Source organism: Anomaloglossus baeobatrachus, chromosome 7 (assembly GCF_048569485.1).
Source record: "Anomaloglossus baeobatrachus isolate aAnoBae1 chromosome 7, aAnoBae1.hap1, whole genome shotgun sequence".
NCBI classification, from domain to species: domain Eukaryota; kingdom Metazoa; phylum Chordata; class Amphibia; order Anura; family Aromobatidae; genus Anomaloglossus; species Anomaloglossus baeobatrachus.
The window spans coordinates 92,899,162-92,918,205 of NC_134359.1; the positions used below are offsets into that span (position 1 = coordinate 92,899,162).

Consider the following 19,044-nt stretch of genomic DNA (forward strand, 5'->3'; position numbering starts at 1 on the left):
TGACATCAGACCTTTTTTTTTTTTTGTTCACTGAGAAAAAACGCATAAGGACGCAGTGAGCAAAAACGCAGCAAAAAACGCACCAAATCGCGGCAAAACGCGTGCGTTTTTTGCCGGGTTTTTTCGACGCAGGTGCGTTTTTGTGCGTTTTTAGCGGCCAAAAACGCAAAAAAACGCAGCGTGTGCACATAGCCTAATCCTGCCAACTATGTGAAAACACACAATGGAGTATGATAAATCCAATATAAATGTATTAAAGTATAAATAACATACAAACACATACCATAGTTGAAACTACTCTGTAACACAGTGTGAATATCGTACACAATAAAAGAGGAGACAATTTCAAGAGCAAGTAAATCTCATCAAGGTGGGGACCAGAGGACTACATCAATGTCATAATATCAAAAATAGTCTGGGGGAAAACCAAAAAGCAGGTTGGATAAAAACCACATATCCTGCTCCCCTCAGACCGAATATCCTAGTAAGATCCTGCTTATATCCAAAACGTTACATTCATTGCAAACCACATCATCCCGTGGTGCATGCAATATGATGCCAGAATAAGGAAATAGTCAAAGATGTTATATTAAGATATCCATATTAATCATATTACATACCCTCTGGATGAATAAGCAGTCTCAAGCAGTCCTGTCCAAGCCCGACGCGCGTTTCGTGATCCTTTTTCAAGGGCCACCACATGTGTTATGTGTTTGTATGTTATTTATACCCTAATAAATTTATATTGGATTTATCATACTCCATTGTGTGTTTTCACATAGTTGGTATCCTTGCAAGAGTAGATCCTATTATTTCTAATCCTTTAGTATGGGGGAGTATATGAGCATTAGCAATTCATAATACGTTACAATATGCTTTCCCCCAATTGTTCCATGAATATTGTGTTCGTTGTGATCTAATCCTGTGATCTGATCACAGCAGTGGCGGAGGGGGAGGGACTAAATTACCCTCATCTCTTCCATTATCAGCTGATGAGATTATCGCACTGCACTCTGGTGTCATTCAAGTGCAGTGCAATATATCACTTGGACCCATAGCCCATAGACTCATTGTTTTCTAGGTCCGATTAGGGCTGAGAAAAAAAATCGCAGATGGGAAGGACCCTATAGAGTAACAGGAGTCCAAGTGGAATGCGATTTATTTTTATTTATTTTTTTATCGCATTCAATTCTTCCTTTTTTGTGTCCTAGGCCTAATAGATGCTGTTTTGGGAAAACCTTTTGTATACAAAAAAAAAAAAATAATAATCAGATGACATATTGACCAAAAAAATGATCAGTTTATTGCGTACGAGAAAAAAAACTGATGGCGGATGACTTCACCCCCCCCTTGATTTAGCTTTGAGTATCATTTTACACCTTATATACAGATCTAATATACATAAATAGTTTATAAACCTATTAACTAATTATTTTGTGCTCATCCTTCTCAATCCAGAAAAACTAATGGCATTTCTGTACTATTACGCTGGCTACAAAGTGCGTGTCCCACCTGTCATGCCCCTGTAAGATCCTGAGATCTTTGATTCAAAGGCCCCATGTAACGCTTTATTTTCACAGTGATAGATGCTGCAGGGCATTTAGGCGCTTGCTGCCATACTCATCCACGTTATGGCGGATCGATGGAAGTCTCTGCAGCGGGACAGACTGGTCAGCTTATTTTCTGGGGACTCTTCTAACGAAAAGGATTGTAAAAGGCAAACAACCCCTTTTTACATAACGCAAATCAATATACATGTATACACTGATGTGCTCCTCACAGGAATTGCGGGGGGCCTAAGTTTTGCCTGTGGCAACTAGAACAGGCGTCGGCTGTATTATACAGTTTATTCTCCGCTGCAGATGCTGGGATCAGAGCCAGCTCCATTCTCAGCAGTTTAACCCCACACGTCATAGTCAATAGCTGCCACAGCATTTAATCCCTTCACCCCCTGGCCAATTTGGGGCTTGTTTTTAACGGGGCAAGTTGTGCTTTTGCATAACACCATCCATTTTACCATATATTGTACTGGAAAATAAAAAAAAATTCCAAGTGCGTTGAAATTCCAAAAAGAAAAGTACTGTTCTACAATATTTTTTACTACTTACGGTAAAACTGACCTGGCAATATGATTTTTTTCAGTACGCGTATGTAGATATTAAACATATATCGTTTGTTTGTATTTTTTTTTTTTTTTTTTTATTTAGAGCCCCACGTCTGTGTTATTTTTTTATTTTACCACTGGAGTACTGGTTTAAGTCCCCTACTCCCCAGGTTTATACTCTCCTGTTTTTCCAGTGTCGCTTTGTGACTTGCCAGCAGCTCCAGAATTTCATGGCCCGCGCTGGATGTCACAACTCAATACATTTCTATGAGAACCTCGTTCTGGCTGTCATAGACTTTGAGCGCTTGTGACGTAAATTCTGACTTCCGGCTAGCCAGAAGTTACAGGCACAAGAGGCCGGAGAGTGAGTATAAGAATGGGGGCAGAGGACTTGCATTGAAAGTGCCACTCCAGTGCTAAGGAAAAAAATGATGGAGGTGCTTTAAAAGCTGAAATATAAATCAGACATTTGTATATATATTATATTGTGTTATTTCTGAGACCCATATTGTTTACGGGATCTGGGGCTGTAGTTTGAGGGCTTATTTTTGAGCTGACGTTTTTACTGTACCTTTTTGGGGTAGATACAGTGTTTTGAATCTCTTAAGGCAACAAAAAAAAACATTTTTTTTTTCTTGTTACACTGTCTACCAGTCAGGTTAATTTAATTTATATTTTGATAGACCAAACATTTATGAACACAGTGATAGCAAATAGGTTTACTTAGTTTTTTAATTTTTTTTTTTATTTTTTTTTAATGAGGCAAAGGGGTGGGGGGTGAGTTGAACTTTTTTGTTTTATATTTTTTCCTCATATTTTAATTTTTTTTTATAAAAACAAACTTTTTATTGTATTTAATAATCCCCTTAGGGGGCTTGAAGCGCTTATCTGATTACTTGTGCTATACATGGCAGTGCATGAGCACTGCTATGTAAAGCAGAAATCCCGATCTCTGGTGTTCACAGGACAATGTAATGATAGGCATGGGGTTAATCATCAGACCCCCTGCTGTCATGACAACCCATTGGCACCCCGCAATCATGTTACGAGTGCGCCAATGGGCAGCAGGAATGATGCTCATGAGATCCCGCCCCCCCCCCCCCAGCAAAGTTTGATTGTGGGATTTAAATGATTAAATCAGCCATGATGTGCAGATATTGACGCTCAAGGACACATCAAAAGCAGGGGCACGACGTTTGACGTACATATACGTCTAAAGTGGTGAAGTGGTTAAGGAGTTTGACAGAAGGGGGAGCTTAAGATGCCCAAAGGATGACCACGGGCTCTGTAGAAAATGGCCTCTTGGTCTGACGTGAAAGCCTATTTTCGTGATTAGTGCTGGCTCTAATAGGCAGCCTGTTGGTATAACACTGACATGGCGGAACATACAATGTACAAATAACAACAAGCCACATACATCTTTCTACAAAAAATAAAGACGTTATGGGTCTCAGAATATGGTAATCAAAAAGGATTTTTTTTTAGTCAATATATTTTTGTTTTACTACTTTTAAACATGAAAAAATTCTTAAGTCGAGTATCTCCATAATTATATCGAACCACAAGAAGTTATCGTGTGAATTATATTCCTCAGTGAACTCTAGACCAAACGATTTACATAAAACGCAGTGAAAAGTCACAGTATTTTTGCAGAATGTGGAGTTGTGCAAATTTTATTGAAAATTTTCTCATTTTCACATCAGTTTTAGGCAGCATTTACAAAATTGACTTTGGAGGACAGGGTCCCTCATCAGTAGTAGCTGTTTTTATTTATTTTTTTTTCAGAAATGTAACAGGAGTCGCACGCTATTGAGAAGATGCTGCAAATTATTAAGTGGCTTGTGTCGCTTACTATTTAGGCGTATCCTACTCCAAAATGTCATTTTATTAAAGGTGGTGTCACACATAGCGATGCAGCAGCGATCACGACGGGCGACCTGACATCAGGATCGCTGCTGCGTCGTTACATGGTCGCTGGTGAGCTGTCAAAAAGGCAGATCTCACCAGCGACCAGTGACCAGCCACCAGTGACGCGTGGAAGCGATGCTGCGCTTGGTAACTAAGGTAAATATCAGGTAACCAAGGAAAGCACTTCTCTTGGTTACCCGATACTTACCTTAGTTACTAGCGTCCGCCGCTCTCCGCTGTCAGTGCCGGCTCCCTGTTCCCTGCACTCCTAGCCAGAGTACACATCGGGTTAATTACCCGATGTGTACTCCAGCTACGTGAGCAGGGAGCCGGCACTGGCAGCGTGAGAGCACACCGCTTAGCGCTGGCTCCCTGCACTCCTAGTCAGAGTACACATTGGGTTAATAACCCGATGTATAATTCGGCTAGGAGTACAGGGAGCCAGCGCTAAGTGGTGTGCTCTCACGCTGCCAGTGCCGGCTCCCTGCTCCCTGTACACGTAACTGGAGTACACATCGGGTAATTAACCCGATATGTACTCTGGCTAGGAGTGCAGGGAGCCGGCACAGGCAGCGTGAGAGCGGCGAACGCTGGTAACGAAGGTAAATATCGGGTAACGAAGGAAAGGGCTTCTTGGCTACCCGATGTTTACCGTGGTTACAGCTTACCGCAGGTTGCCAGACGCCGGATCCCTGCTCCCTGCTCTCTTCAGTTCGCCGCTCTCTCGCTGTCACACACAGCGATGTGTGCTTCACAGCGGGAGAGCAACGTCCAAAAAATGAAGCAGGACATTCAGCAACGACTGGCGACCTCACAGCAGGGGCCAGGTCGTTGGTGGATGTCACACACAGCGACAGCGACGGGACGTCGCTGCTACGTCACAGAAAATGGTGACGTAGCAGCGACGTCATTGTCGTCGTCGCTGTGTGTGACACCACCTTAAGACTGGCGTGTACAACACCAATCTTTATAAATTGGGCGAATCTCAGAATACAGCGGAAAAAAAAAAGTTATATTTGTAGTGATTGTACACAGGTAATATAGATGAAGAAAACCAGGGGTGTAACTCCAGTATGTGCAGGGATTGCAGCCGAACCACAAATGAGACCCAAAAGCTCTCTTTAGCCCGTATGTGGAGATCATTACTATTACAGACTCGTGATATTTGGGGGCCCTGTTGGAAATTTTATGAGCTTCAAGTAACACTACTGAATAAAACTAGATCAATCGGGTATTGCCTAAATTGTACTGATCCAAAAAACACTTTTTTGTAGCTCATTAAATAACAAACAATATGTAGCGGAAAATAAGTGGTAAGACTGCTGTATTTGTTTTATTCTTTTATAAAGAGTGTTAAAAATTAACTATTCATTTATATGTACGCAAAAGTGGTGCCTCATACCTACCGGACCGCCTCACCCTCTCTCTCCTGTGTCTTTCCGGTAGTCAGGTCACTTTATATCACATGGTTGCCACAGCTAACCAGCGGCCACTGATTGGCTACAACCTTCTTTATTTTGGGATACCGGCTTCCAAAAATGTAAAAATCTAGCAGTTATACACAAGCCATGGGGGTCAAAAAGGCCTTCTGTCACATAGAAAGCAAGCAGCAAGGTTATAAACAGCGCATTATACATGGTCTATTAGTAATGGCATATGGAGCAGCACAGGGATTAGTTCACACATGGACAGTATATCTGCAAAAAATACATGACGCCAGCTCAGACTCTGCAAATCACTGTGCTCTGTGCATGAATGACCTCTCTCTGATAGTGTAAGTCTATGGAGCCTCGTTCTGAAGCTCCTTAGACTTAGGCCGGTGTCACACTTGCGAGTGCCTCGCATGTAACTTGCGCGAGTCTCTCATTGAATCACCCGGCACAGACTTACACTCTCCTAACAGGAGCGGGTCGGTTGTATGCATCTTTATGCAGCTGAGACGCTCCTGTCTGGTGAGCGTGCGGTTGTGACGGGTGATGCAATGAGAAGCTCGCGCAGCACTCGCAAGTGTGACTCCGACCTTACATTGAAATAGTCACTTCTGGGTCATGTATAGCGCTGAGAGTCTGAAGTGCCCTCATGTAACTCAAATGAGGACCAGAGCGGCTCTGGACACCGGAGAAGACAGTGATCACTGAGTATATTAACACGCCGACACTACACTGACAGTTACACAGGTTTAGAGAAAAAAAATCTTAATGTGAGGCTACTTTAGCTGGACTGTTTTGTCTATTTTACAATGCGTATATATGAATCAATTCTGAGGACCACATGCAATTTCCAAGCCACGCACTTTTTTTCCAACACTGTTTTCTCTAGACACATTTTTGTAGTCACTATGTGGCAGCAGACTGATGAATCGTGATGGAGAGCTGTGTGCTCACTGTCAGGATTGCCCTGTATTCTCAGCAGAGTGATCGGAGGTATAATAAAGTTGTATTTCTATTGCGCCAACATATTCCGCAGCACTTTACAATTCAGAGGGGTCATGTATGCAATTTACGTAGTTATGGTCACATGCCAAATAGAGGCTGACGCCTTTCTCAGTAGTACACGGATAGAAGTGGAGGAGAATTCAGTCTGCATTTGACCACAACTATCTCATCATTATTCCGGCTTTATCTTTTTAAAGCCTTGTAACCTCTTAAAGATGGTGTCACACATAGCGACGCAGCAGCGATCATGACCAGCGATCTGACCTTATCAGGATCGCTGCTGCGTCGTTACATGGTCGCTGGTGAGCTGTCAAACAGGCAGATCTCACCAGCGACCAGTGACCAGCCCCCAGCCAGCAGCGACGCGTGGAAGCGTAACTAAGGTAAATATCGGATAACCAAGGAAAGCACTTCTCTTGGTTACCCGATATTTACCTTAGTTACCAGCGTCCGCCGCTCTCACGCTGCCAGTGGCGGCTCCCTGTTCCCTGCACTCCTAGCCAGAGTACACATCGGGTTAATTACCCGATGTGTACTGTGGCTAGGAGTGCAGGGAGCCGGCACTGGCAGCGTGAGAGCAGCGGACGCTGGTAACTAAGGTAAATATCGGGTAACCAAGGAAAGGGCTTCTTGGTTACCCGATGTTTACCGTGGTTACAGCTTACCGCAGGCTGCCAGACGCCGGCTCCCTGCTCGCTTCAGTTCGTCGCTCTCTTGCTGTCACACACAGCGATGTGTGCTTCACAGCGGAAAAGCAACGTCCATAAAATGAAGCAGGACATTCAGCAACGACCGGCGACCTCACAGCAGGGGCCAGCTCGTTGCTGGATGTCATACACAGCGACAGCGACGAGACGTCGCTGTTACGTCACAGAAAATGGTGACTTAGCAGCGACGTCGTCGCTGTGTGTGACACCACCTTAAGTGAAGCAGCAAGAGGGGAATAGCAATTAGGGGGGGTCGCTGCTGTTTGGCCACTGTGGTGTGCTTACCCCCCCAATCCCAGGTGCCACTCTATACCCTTTGGACTTTTCATACAGCATGCATGTATGTATTTGTACCTGTCTATTGTCAGTACATGAAAGATAAAAATCTTGTTTGATTATCATTACAGGAAATGTTACAAGCAGCACATCAGTTACACAAATGGCCAGCGGCCAAAGTGGCATAAGCCTTGGCTCCTTCAGCCGCCTAGATGGTATGCATCAACGGTCTTACTCTGTGTCCAGTGCTGATCAATGGAGTGAAGGAGCTGTACTGGCAAACTCTGCCATCAGTAGTGGTAAGTGCATTGTTAGCCAATAATGGGAATATAATAAAATCCACATCTTCATATCATAACATTAGTTTCCTATTTATTTGTTTTTGCCCCCTTTAACTTGCTTTTATCAGATGATAACCCAGCTTCTGCCCACCATCCTGACTGAGCTATCTGTAAGGACGCACATTAAACAATCAGCAGGAAATAATAATAATTTACTTTTATTTGAGACATATGCTTAAAAGCAGATCCCATGTATCACACGCTATGGTTATATAGAGCATTCCAAATTTTCATCAAGATGTCCAGTCAATGAAAAGAGCTCAGGGGAGGATGCAGACCGTGCTGTGTGCGGCAGCATGCCTGTCACCGGCAGCGTGACCACTCCAAGCCAATAGTCCACAGAAGGCGGCAGACACTCAGGCCACGATTCTGCATTGCCTGTGCACCTGGTTTTTTTTTTTCTAGTTTTGTTTTTTGCACCCTTTTTTGTTTTCACACAGATCATTATTCAAGTTTGAAGTCTATTTTATGTGTTCACCTGTAGTTGTTTCTTTTTGTTTGTTTCTTTCTTCTTCCCCACTTTGTGGGGGAAGTCAAATTAATACAGGGAAAACATCTGGAATTATTAAAGTTGCAGAATTTGGTGCAACTTGAAGGCTATGTGCGCACAGTGCGTTTTTTGTGGCGTTTTTCGGGTGCGTTTTTGGGCTCAAAACTGCATGACTTTGCTTCCCCAGCAAAGTCTGAGTTTTTATTTTTGCTGTCCGCACACAACTTTTTTTTTAAGCTGTGTTTTTGAGCTTAAAAAAGAAAAAATGGACATGTCAATTCTTTCCTGCGTTTTTCTGCGTTTTCCCTCCATGCAATGCATTGGAAAAATGCAGAGATCAAAAACGCAGCCTACGGTGCGGTTTTTTTTTCCGCGTTTTTGCCGTGGGTGTGTTTTTATGCGTTTTTGTGCATTTTTAGCAACCAAAAATGCAGCGTCAAAAAATCGCAGCGTGCACACAAAGCCTAAGGGTATGTACTTACGATCAGGACCTGATGCGGCGGGTCCTGATCAGCAGGGACCTCGAGTCTCCTCCGCAGGAGAACACTGGAGGCCACAGCTGCTTGTGCCCACAATCTGGGCAGTTGCGGTCTCTCTCTTCTGTTCTCCCTTCGGAGAACGCTTGCGGTTCCGCAGCAAAGAGTTGACATGCTGCAGCTCAGAAAGCCGCACCGCAGGTCAGTTTTCGCTGCGGGCCGTACACGCACAGTGCGCACGGGAGCACGGGATTTCTAGAAATCCCATCCACTGTGCTTGCACTGTACATAACAGTGTTTTGGACGCAACTGAAACCTGCTGCATCCAAAACACTGTGAACACTGATCGTGGGCACAGCGCCTAACTCCAATTACCCCCTTTTTAGTGATTTGGTATAACTCACAGTAAAGGAAGTATTATGATCAATACTTGGGAACACAAAGCACTCATAAAGTTTACTTGTTCTGCTTAACAGCAGATTGCATTCAAGTGACTAGAGTAAAAAAAAAAAATTACTTTTTCCATAGGGGATCACTTGTCTTACTGTTGCACCTGGACTTGTAGCAATGACAAGACCAAGCGCAGCCCAATAATTGATGGTAACCCATAACTGGTACCTGCTCCTGCATCTGTAATAGCGCCATCACTTTGGTTTGCCTATTGCACACACCCAGGATCCAACAGGCGCACACTGTCCAAAAGCAAATACCCATCTCCCAGCATTTATTCTTCTATTTGACCCCATTTCTTGCATCCTCCACCTGCTGTATAAAACATCTGTGAATTGCATCTGCTTGGAAACTCCACTATTTATAAACTTAATGTATCGTCTGTAGGTAGCATTTGGTGTAAAACCTGTATCATTGATATGCTAGACAGATTGTCAAATGTACGAAATCTGATCATATCATTATGTGGTGTATGTATATATAATTCACCGCTTTTCCTGCACTTTTCCCTTTAAAGCGCCCAGCAATGAGATTATTAATGTGCGGTAGCAAGTTTTAGCTGTAATTTGCACAAATTCTCTGGTTCCGGAGCAAAGATTTTTCTCAGGAATTCAGGTGATGCAGACAGCAGAGGTAGGAACGTGGCTATAACCCCATTGAAGTGACAGTCAGGGACAAGGCTTTAAGCTTCTTCCAAGAGAAAGGCACTAGAAAGGGAAAGATTCCTCCAAGTGACAATCTTGTGACGGGGAACGGAACAGAGGGAAAGAGAGAAGAGAGACGGCTTCAGAGGCGCAAGAAATAATAACAAGGATTCGTGCAGCCAAAAAAAGACAGCCGTGTGTTAAGGGAGGGGGGAGGGTTTGAAGATGTCTCCTGTGAGAGACGCTATTTGTGAGCATTGTCACAGAGGAACAATACAGTCTGCAGAGAGCCCAGAAAACGGCTGTGTGTGTTTTTATTCATCTAGATCAGGAACCTTAAAAGCGAGAGTAACCTTCTTCTCTCCTGTTAATTCCACTGCTGTGTGCTTGGGGAGAAATCGGGGGGCTCACTTTTAGGTAAAGGGTTTCTATCTACATGGAGTATATATTCTAACGCAGAATACCACTGCTAAAATTGTATACTGCCTTGTGCATTTCTATACTTTCTATACAATATTGCATAGAGACATTTCGCTTGCTTTCCCAACGCGCTTGCTGATATCTCCATTTCGCAACATTTGGGGAAAAACTTTCCTAAAGATCTTCTGTAATTGGAATGGCCACCTGAATGTTTTCAATACAATATACCGATTCTAGCATTCATGCTTCACTTGGATCATTTACATCTTATTTTTTCTAATAACGTATATTGGTGACCCATGGCTATATTAGGGTATGTGAACGTTATAGATAACAATCCACAATCCTTACTAAGTACTTTTCTTGGTTCTTTTAACTCCCCTTTTTTTAACTCCTTTTCATTTTTATATGCGTTATGGATCAGAGTTCCTTAGGCGCTCTCCGCAGTTTCTGTAGCGCCATCTCCTGTGGTCTGAACTTGGATGTAGGTATTCCTGTTTCAGCCATGTAAGGCTGCTTTCACACATCCGGCTTTGCTGAGCGGCATAATACGGCGCTTTGCAGAAAAAACGCAACCGTTTTTTTTTTTGCCGCTGGTTGCGTTTTTTTCTGCATAGACTTGCATTAGCTCCGTATTGTGCCGCATGGCCTTGTGTTGCGTCCGGTTTTTGCCGGATGCGGCATATTTAGCCCATGCGCCAGCCGGATGGAACGTTGCCTGGGACGTTTTTTTGGGCTGCGAAAACAGCGCATCGCGCCGGATGCGGCGCGATTTACAATGCAAGCCTATGGACGCCGGATACGGAGTCCTGTGGCAAAAAACGCATCCGGCGGCTGGATGCGGGTTTTTGCACTGCGCATGCTCAGTATCAAGCCGCATCCGTCAAAAAACGGACGGGCCGCATGGAAGAACTTATGCAACGGATCAGTTTTTTTCGCCGCATCCGTTGCATAGGTTTCTGAGCCGGATTGAGCCGCACTGCAAAAACCGGATGTGTGAAAGCAGCCTAAGTTTCAGATAAAATTAACCCTTCAAGGCCTCCAATCATATTACAGTTGTTCCTCGTTCCCTACTCTTCCTCCCCAACAGATATCGGAAGAGACTAGACACGATCTGTTGATTCTTTCTGGAGATGAGCTGCTGCCACAGGAGTCTGATAGCGGCTTACTCCAAAGTCTACATAGGGAACACATGAACACGGACCCAAGCATGTAGGTGTGTGGGAAGTTGGGAGAGTTGTCTCCAATGTACTAGTGTTGAGGTCATCTGAGATTCATCATGAGATCATGTCAGACCTCCTGACATGTACATGTTGGGAAATACTTATAATCCCTATGGAATAACTAATATTGAGCTTGTTTTTAAGGACCTAAAACACTCTTATTCCTGCTAGAAATGTATACTAAGACTCTGTGCGCACTAGGCCGTTTTACCCGCGGATTTACCCGCAGATTTGCTGCGGAAATTTCTTGAGAAATGTCTGCAATCTTTGTGCAGACATTTCCCAGCAAATCCTATGAGAAAAAAAAATAACTGTGCGCACGCTGCGGATTTTTCTCAAGAAATTTACTTGAGAAGACTTTCTTGAGAAAATTTCTTGAGAAAATGAGCATGTCAATTCTTTTCCGCAGGTACCTGCGGATTTCTGCAGTACAGCCTGCAAAATCCGCAGGGAACAACCTGCGGGAAAATCGCGGCTAATCCGCGGCAAATCCACATGCGGATTTACCGCGGATTTTTTCCGGAGGTCCGGAAATCTTCCACTCCCAGAAGTTTCTCAAGAAATTTTCTTGAGAAACTTCACGTTTCTAGTGCGCACAAAGCCTAAAGGGGTGCATCCATACACAGTCTGACACTGTTGCTACTGATCTGTCACGCTATGTACGGGGAAGTAGCAAGCGTACGGCAAAGGAGAAGGGAAACCCTGTGTCTAGGGAAAGGGAAGATGGTGACCCTGCCCGAACCTACTGCTGGTATCTGGGGTCCCTCACCGCCCTAGATGGGTTCCGCACCTATGCGCCAAGCCGGATACCTAACCCTAGGTATCCCTACTGCTGGGCTGTAAATAGGGAACAGATGGGATGAGCTCTTCGTCAACCCCACTAAACAGCTACAGAAGACACAAAGGGGACACGCACAAACTACTTATCATTAGATGACCTAGGTAGAAGTTCAGCAGTTATCAGCAATGATACCACAGAGGAGTACAAGCCACCTGTATGCAACCTAAGCTTGAAGAAACTGAAAAATATCACCAGCTCTTGTCCAAAGGAAGAAAGGGGTATTTAAATACCAAGGGAATACCAATGATCAGCACCTGGGTGGAAATTGAGCTCCTGCGGAGTCTAAAAGGGAGAGAGATGAATCCAGTAGGAAAGCTACCTATACCAATGAATACTGACAGCAGGAACAATGGAAAGTCAGGGAGCATTCTGCGCAGCCAGACGCTGTGACCTTCTATGGCCAGAAACCACATGACTGTCTGTCACACGTGACACACCTGGGACATGATCGGGCAGTGTCAGACATTGTAAAGACCACCCCCCTTTCCCAAATAGTGACACACAGATGTCATTATATGTATTGCAAGGAGAAATAATTGAGAAAAGACACACCTTCCAAGAAAAGATGTTCAGAATTGTTATTTTATGAAGAGGTTTTGCAAGGAAAATGAAAATTATTTTCGATCTTTGCAAACTGTATTTATGTGCGTAAACACAGATTCATTATTTTTTACGATGACTGATTAAAAAGGCTACGATCATCATCCTTAGAAATATTAGTACCAAGAGGCTATACTGTACTTCCATCAGTCTGAAGCAATGATTTAGTAACATAAATATAACAGTAATTGTTTATGATTGACTCTCTGATAAAGTTAACAAATAGATATACTGTATAAACAACCTTGTTGTTGATTAACAGAATGAGGAAATGTAAACAGGTGCAAGCTGCTGTGCCCCATATATGAAAATGTGTGCACCAAGTGCCCCAATATTGTAAGCATTAATACCACTGGAAGATATTCAACGTTTTTCTACACCTTGACGCACACAGTATTTTTTGGTGCGTGTGTGTGTGTGTGTGCGCGTGTGTGTGCGCGTGTGTGTGCGCGTGTGTGTGCGCGTGTGTGTGCGCGTGTGTGTGCGCGTGTGTGTGCGCGTGTGTGTGCGCGTGTGTGTGCGCGTGTGTGTGTGTGTGCGTGTGTGCGTGTGTGTGTGCGTGTGTGTGTGCGTGTGTGTGTGTGTGCGTGTGTGTGTGCGTGTGTGTGTGCGTGTGTGTGTGCGTGTGTGTGTGCGTGTGTGTGTGCGTGTGTGTGTGCGTGTGTGTGTGCGTGTGTGTGTGTGCGTGTGTGTGTGCGTGTGTGTGTGCGTGCGTGCGTGTGTGCGTGTGTGTGTGCGTGTGTGCGTGTGTGTGTGCGTGTGTGTGTGTGTGTGTACTATATATACATAGTACTGCACAACAAAAGTTTTCGACATTTGTGGGATAAAATGCAGCAAAGTAAGTGCTTTGAAAAATAGAAGTGTTAATAGTTTATCAATTAACAAAATGAAATTTGAATGGACAAAGGAGAAATCTAAATAAAGTCAACATTTGGTGTAACCGGCTTTTGTCTTTAAAGGGAACCTGTCAGGTGAAATATGCAAACCACGAGCAGTTCTGGGCGCATATTGCTAATCCCTGTCTAACTGTCCCTGTATCTAGTAGCATAGATATAAAGATCTTTACAAAAAGGATTTCTAAAGATCCTTTATGATATGCTAATGAGCACACTGACTAGTCACAAGGGCATAAGTTCCTGTTCCCATTGTCTAGTGTCATCAGCGGGGACGCGTGTAACTGTGTCCGTTGTCCCCACACCAGACGCTGGGCAGCGCGTATGATCAGAAATCCCGGCCATGAGGAAGTGCTGGGTGTAGAAAAACATTGCATTCTGATCACGTGCACTCCCTGATGGTATTGCAAGATACCTGCTTGTGTTTCTCATCAATGAGGACACTTTTGCTGAAATGAAGCCTCAAAGTTGCAATAAACCTCCCCAATGTTTTACTGATGCCTGCAGACACTCCTCATTACACCGCTCTCCAGCCCTTTGGGAAACAAACTACCCTATGTTACAGCCAAATATTTCACATTTTGACTAATCAGTTCAGAGCACTTGTACTTTTTTTGCACCCCAGGTCCATGTTTTCATGCATTGTTGAGCTTAGTTTCCATGCTGTAGTTACGGCTTTTTGGCCACAATTCTTCCATGAAGATCACTTCTGGACAGACTTCTCTAAACAGTAATGATTCTAATTGGGTCCTATTGGTTGTGTCAGGTCTAAGTTGAGGACATTGTGGTATATCTTTCAAATTTGAAGGGAACTAAGCATGATATGCCCTTCATCTACTGTGTTTCCCCAAAAATAAGACACTCTACTATATTATGTTTTGCTCCGAAAAATGCACTAGGGCTTATTTACGGGGAAACACGGGTTGAGGATAAGTTTCACTGCAGGTCCTTGAAGCGTTCCACCACAGGTCCTTGCGTTCACTGTGTCCTACGTCCAACTAGGGCTTATTTTCGGGGTAGGACTTATGTTTAAGCCTTACTCCGAAAAGGCCAAAAATTCCTACTAGAGCTTATTTTCGGGGCAACACAGTACTGCTTGAAGTCTCCGTGGCCAAACATTGCACCTACAGTTATCGACGTTGCCCATTTTATGGTGTTTCTGCAAAAGAGCTTGAAACCCTAGTGTACTATGAAATCTTTGGCTGGGAGAACCCTTGCTGATGCAGTATAACTACCTTGTGTCTTGTTTGCTGTACTCAGCCTGGCCATGGTGTATGACTTGTCACATAAAACTGTATTCCACATCTTCACCTTTTTACTAGAGTTTGGCTTTTCCTCACCCAGTTTTAAGCCTCCTACACAGATGTTTGTTTTAGCTGAAAGAATTGTCCACTACTCACACAACCCCTTCTCAATCAACATGTTTGCCCCTGGTAAAATAACCATGCTTATACTCCCCTCCAATGCTGGTGCTGTTCCAGTGGTGTCAGGGCTCTCGTGATAATGATCGGCCCTCCACCCAATCACCGCTGGGTTCTCTCTCCCCACCTTCAGGCGAATTGACCATCAAGAGGAAGTCGGGGCTGTGGCTGCCGCTCACTGCGTCTTGATGTTTGATACATCCATAGGCAGGGAGAAAGAAGCCGGCGGTGATTGGGCGCAGGGCTCACGTGACGTAAACATGAGCCCAATTAGAGCGAGTGCCAACACCACTGGAAAAGCGCCGACATCGGAAGAGAGTATCAGTGTTATGTTAACAGAGGCAAACATGGTTATTGAGAATGGGTTGTACAAGTAGTGTATGATATGCGATATATATATATATATATATATATATATATAAATTATATATATATTTATATATATATAGCCGATATAAGACAATGATGATTATTACCTGTTTGGTATAATTAGATACACAATCACCAGACTAAGATCCAACAAAATCCCTAGCTTTGTGCAAGTGAAGAACTGATGCGGCTTTGAAGGCAAAGGGCCATCACACCAAATATTGACTTGATATCTTTTTTTCTTCATTCATTTTGCGTCTTGTCCAGCTGTACTGTGAATGTGTGTATATGTGTATGTATACACATGTACACACACATATTCACAGTACAGATCAAACGTTTGTACACACCTTCTCATTCAAAGAGTTTTCTTTATTTTCATGACTCTAGAAATTGTAGATTCACATTGAAGGCATCAAAACTATGAATTAACACATGTGGAATGAAATCCTTAGCAAAAAAAAGTGTGAAACAACTGAAAATGTCTTATATTCTAGGTTCTTCAAAGTAGCCACCTTTTGCTTTGATTACTGCTTTGCACACTTTTGGCATTCTCTTGATGAGCTTCAAGAGGTAGTCATCGGAAATGGTTTTCCAACAGTCTTGAAGGAGTTCCCAGAGATGCTTAGCACTTGTTTGCCCTTTTGCCTTCACTCTGCGGTCCAGCTCACCCCAAACCATCTCAATTGGATTCAGGTCTGGTGACTGTGGAGGCCAGGTCATCTGGCGTAGCAGCCCATCACTCTCCTTCGTAGTCAAATAGCCCTTACACAGCCTGGAGGTGTGTTTCGGGTCTTTGTCCTGTTGAAAAATAAATGATGGTCCAACTAAATGCAAACCGGATGGAATAGCATGCCGCTGTAAGATGCTGTGGTAGCCATGCTGGTTCAGTATGCCTTCAATTTTGATTAAATCCCAAACCGTGTCACCAGCAAAGCACCCGCACACCATCACACCTCCTCCTCCATGCTTCACGGGGGGAACCAGGCATGTAGAGTCCATCCGTTCACCTTTTCTGCGTCGCACAAAGACATGGTGGTTGGATCCAGAGATTTCAAGTTTGGACTCATCAAACCAAAGCACAGATTTCCACTGGTCCAATGTCCATTCCTTGTGTTCTTTAGCCCAAACAAGTCTCTTCTGCTTGTTGCCTGTCCTTAGCAGTGGTTTCCTAGCAGCTATTTTACCATGAAGGCCTGCTGCACAAAGTCTCTTCTTAACAGTTGTTCTAGAGAAGTGTCTTCTGCTAGAACTCTGTGTGGCATTGACATGGTCTCTAATCTGAGCTGCTGTCAACCTGCGATTTCTGAGGCTGGTGACTCGGATAAACTTATCCTCCGTAGCAGAGGTGACTCTTGGTCTTCCTTTCCTGGAACGATCCTCATGTGAGCCAGTTTCTTTGTAGCGTTTGATGGTTTTTGCCACTGCACTCGGGTACACTTTCAAAGTTTTCCCAATTTTTCGGACTGACTGACCTTCATTTCTTAAAGTAATGATGGCCACTCGTTTTTCTTTAGTTAGCTGCTTTTTTCTTGCCATAATACAAGTCTATTCAGTAGCACTATCAGCTGTGTATCCACCAGACTTCTGTACAACACAACTGATGGTCCCAACCCCATTTATAAGGCAAGAAATGCCACTTATTGAACCTCACAGGGCACACCTGTGAAGTGAAAACCATTTCCAGTGACTACCTCTTGAAGCTCATCAAGATAATGCCAAGAGTGTGCAAAGCAGTAATCAAAGCAATAGGTGGCTACTTTGAAGAACCTAGAATATAAGACATATTTTCAGTTGTTTCACACTTTTTTGTTAAGTATTTCATTCCACATGTGTTAATTCATAGTTTTGATGCCTTCAATGTGAATCTACAATTTTCAGAGTCATGAAAATAAAGAAAACCCTTTGCATGAGGTGTGTCCAAACTTTTGGTCTGTATGGTATATCTATATATATATATATATATATATATATATATAATATATATATATATAATATTACCCTATTCATTTTTTCTCTATTGAAGATGCCATTGACCATACTCGTAATGATATAAAAGAATTTCCCACCCTTTCTGGAAATTCACAGATTCCCGGAGTTTTTCTGAAAGGGCGACATTAACCCTTCTGATACAGATGTCTTAGTTTTTTATGTATTACCTAGGAGTTAACTGCAGCAGCGTAAAAAACTCATCAGGAACATGACAAAAAGGGAAATGAGGAATAATCAGGTACTTGGCAATGCGAGGAAAATGATAAATGCACCTGATATTCCCTTGTAATAAAACTTTTTTTCTAAAGTGCCCCCCACCTTCTGCAGGCAGTGAATTCAGCGTCTCAGCCCCCCCACTTTCTGGCAGATCAACGATTGTCGTTCCGTACTTTTAACTTTTTTATTTCCTTTTTTTGTCATTTACATCAAACAAGTCGGATCCTTTTAATTTAAACTTTCTCTCTTCCCTTTCATTAAAAGGTTCTGAATTTAAAAGCTCTGTGTTAATGTGCGTGTGATATCAGCGGGGACGTTGAGACAAGTTTTTCTCTTGTTTCTTCTTGTTCTTCTCTATCTTTGGGATTTAAATGTTCTTCTTTGCTAGTGAATATGCTGCTTATTGTCCCCGCTTTTTGTCCAAGACAAAATAACACACATCGGGTCTTCATTTTATTTTCTGATTTCAATGCTCTCTTCCCCCCTCCTCGCATTCAATTAACGGCATGCATGGGGGGCAGAGTAAAAGGATCTTATTTTTTAAGCAGTCTGTGTTTCCCTGTGGCTACCGCCTTTGAAAGCAGCTCTGAACGTTTCCTAATTAGATAAATTACTTTATCTGAAGGACCACAAAACAGGAGGTGCTGTTAAAGAAAAGAATGTCAGAATGAGGTCTGGGGGGGCATTAGGAGGAGGAGGCAGGAGTTGGAGGCTCTGATGTCAGCTTCTTCCCGCTTTTTGCCGGCTGTGTGGTATCTGCTACCTGACTTGTAAAATTAGCTGTCTTGTATGATTTGTCAGTAGAGCAGTGAAGCTCTCAACCAACTCCAGGCATCGAAATGATGCCTAGGTGCAATAACTCCTTCACCACCAGAGCACCTGCAACCCGAGGTAGTAAAGGACCTCTTGGGAATTGTGGATCAGAGGTCAAAAAACACTTATTCTTCTGTGGTAAAACAATATCTGTTTTGTTCCATGGTGGAACCAGTCTACCTGCTCACAGGATTGTGCAGGTGGTGGACATTGATGAGCAAAACCTGCACTTTATACCTTCACGTAATCCTATTTCAAAGGCTGAGTGCATGGCAGATTGGGGACACCCAAGGCCATGGTGTTTTACTGCTATCGGATGTCAATCACATTTATGCACAAAGAAAACATCCGCCTCCAAGGGTCCCTTTTAACATTGGGTCCTTATATTTGGACCATTCTCGTGTAGCTCTACACTTTAGTCCTTC

General features: G+C 43.4%; 1 protein-coding gene across 4 annotated transcripts in view; it reads left to right on the plus strand.

The window, feature by feature from the left end:
* The window catches only part of AGAP1 (ArfGAP with GTPase domain, ankyrin repeat and PH domain 1), a 578,830-nt gene that overhangs the window by 473,316 nt on the left and 86,470 nt on the right, over positions 1 to 19,044 (plus strand). For all 4 annotated transcript variants that reach the window (XM_075317477.1, XM_075317478.1, XM_075317475.1 and 1 more), the window contains one exon: positions 7,562 to 7,729. In XM_075317477.1, coding sequence (XP_075173592.1) covers positions 7,562 to 7,729 — 168 coding nt within the window. The remainder of the gene's footprint in view (positions 1 to 7,561; positions 7,730 to 19,044) is intronic.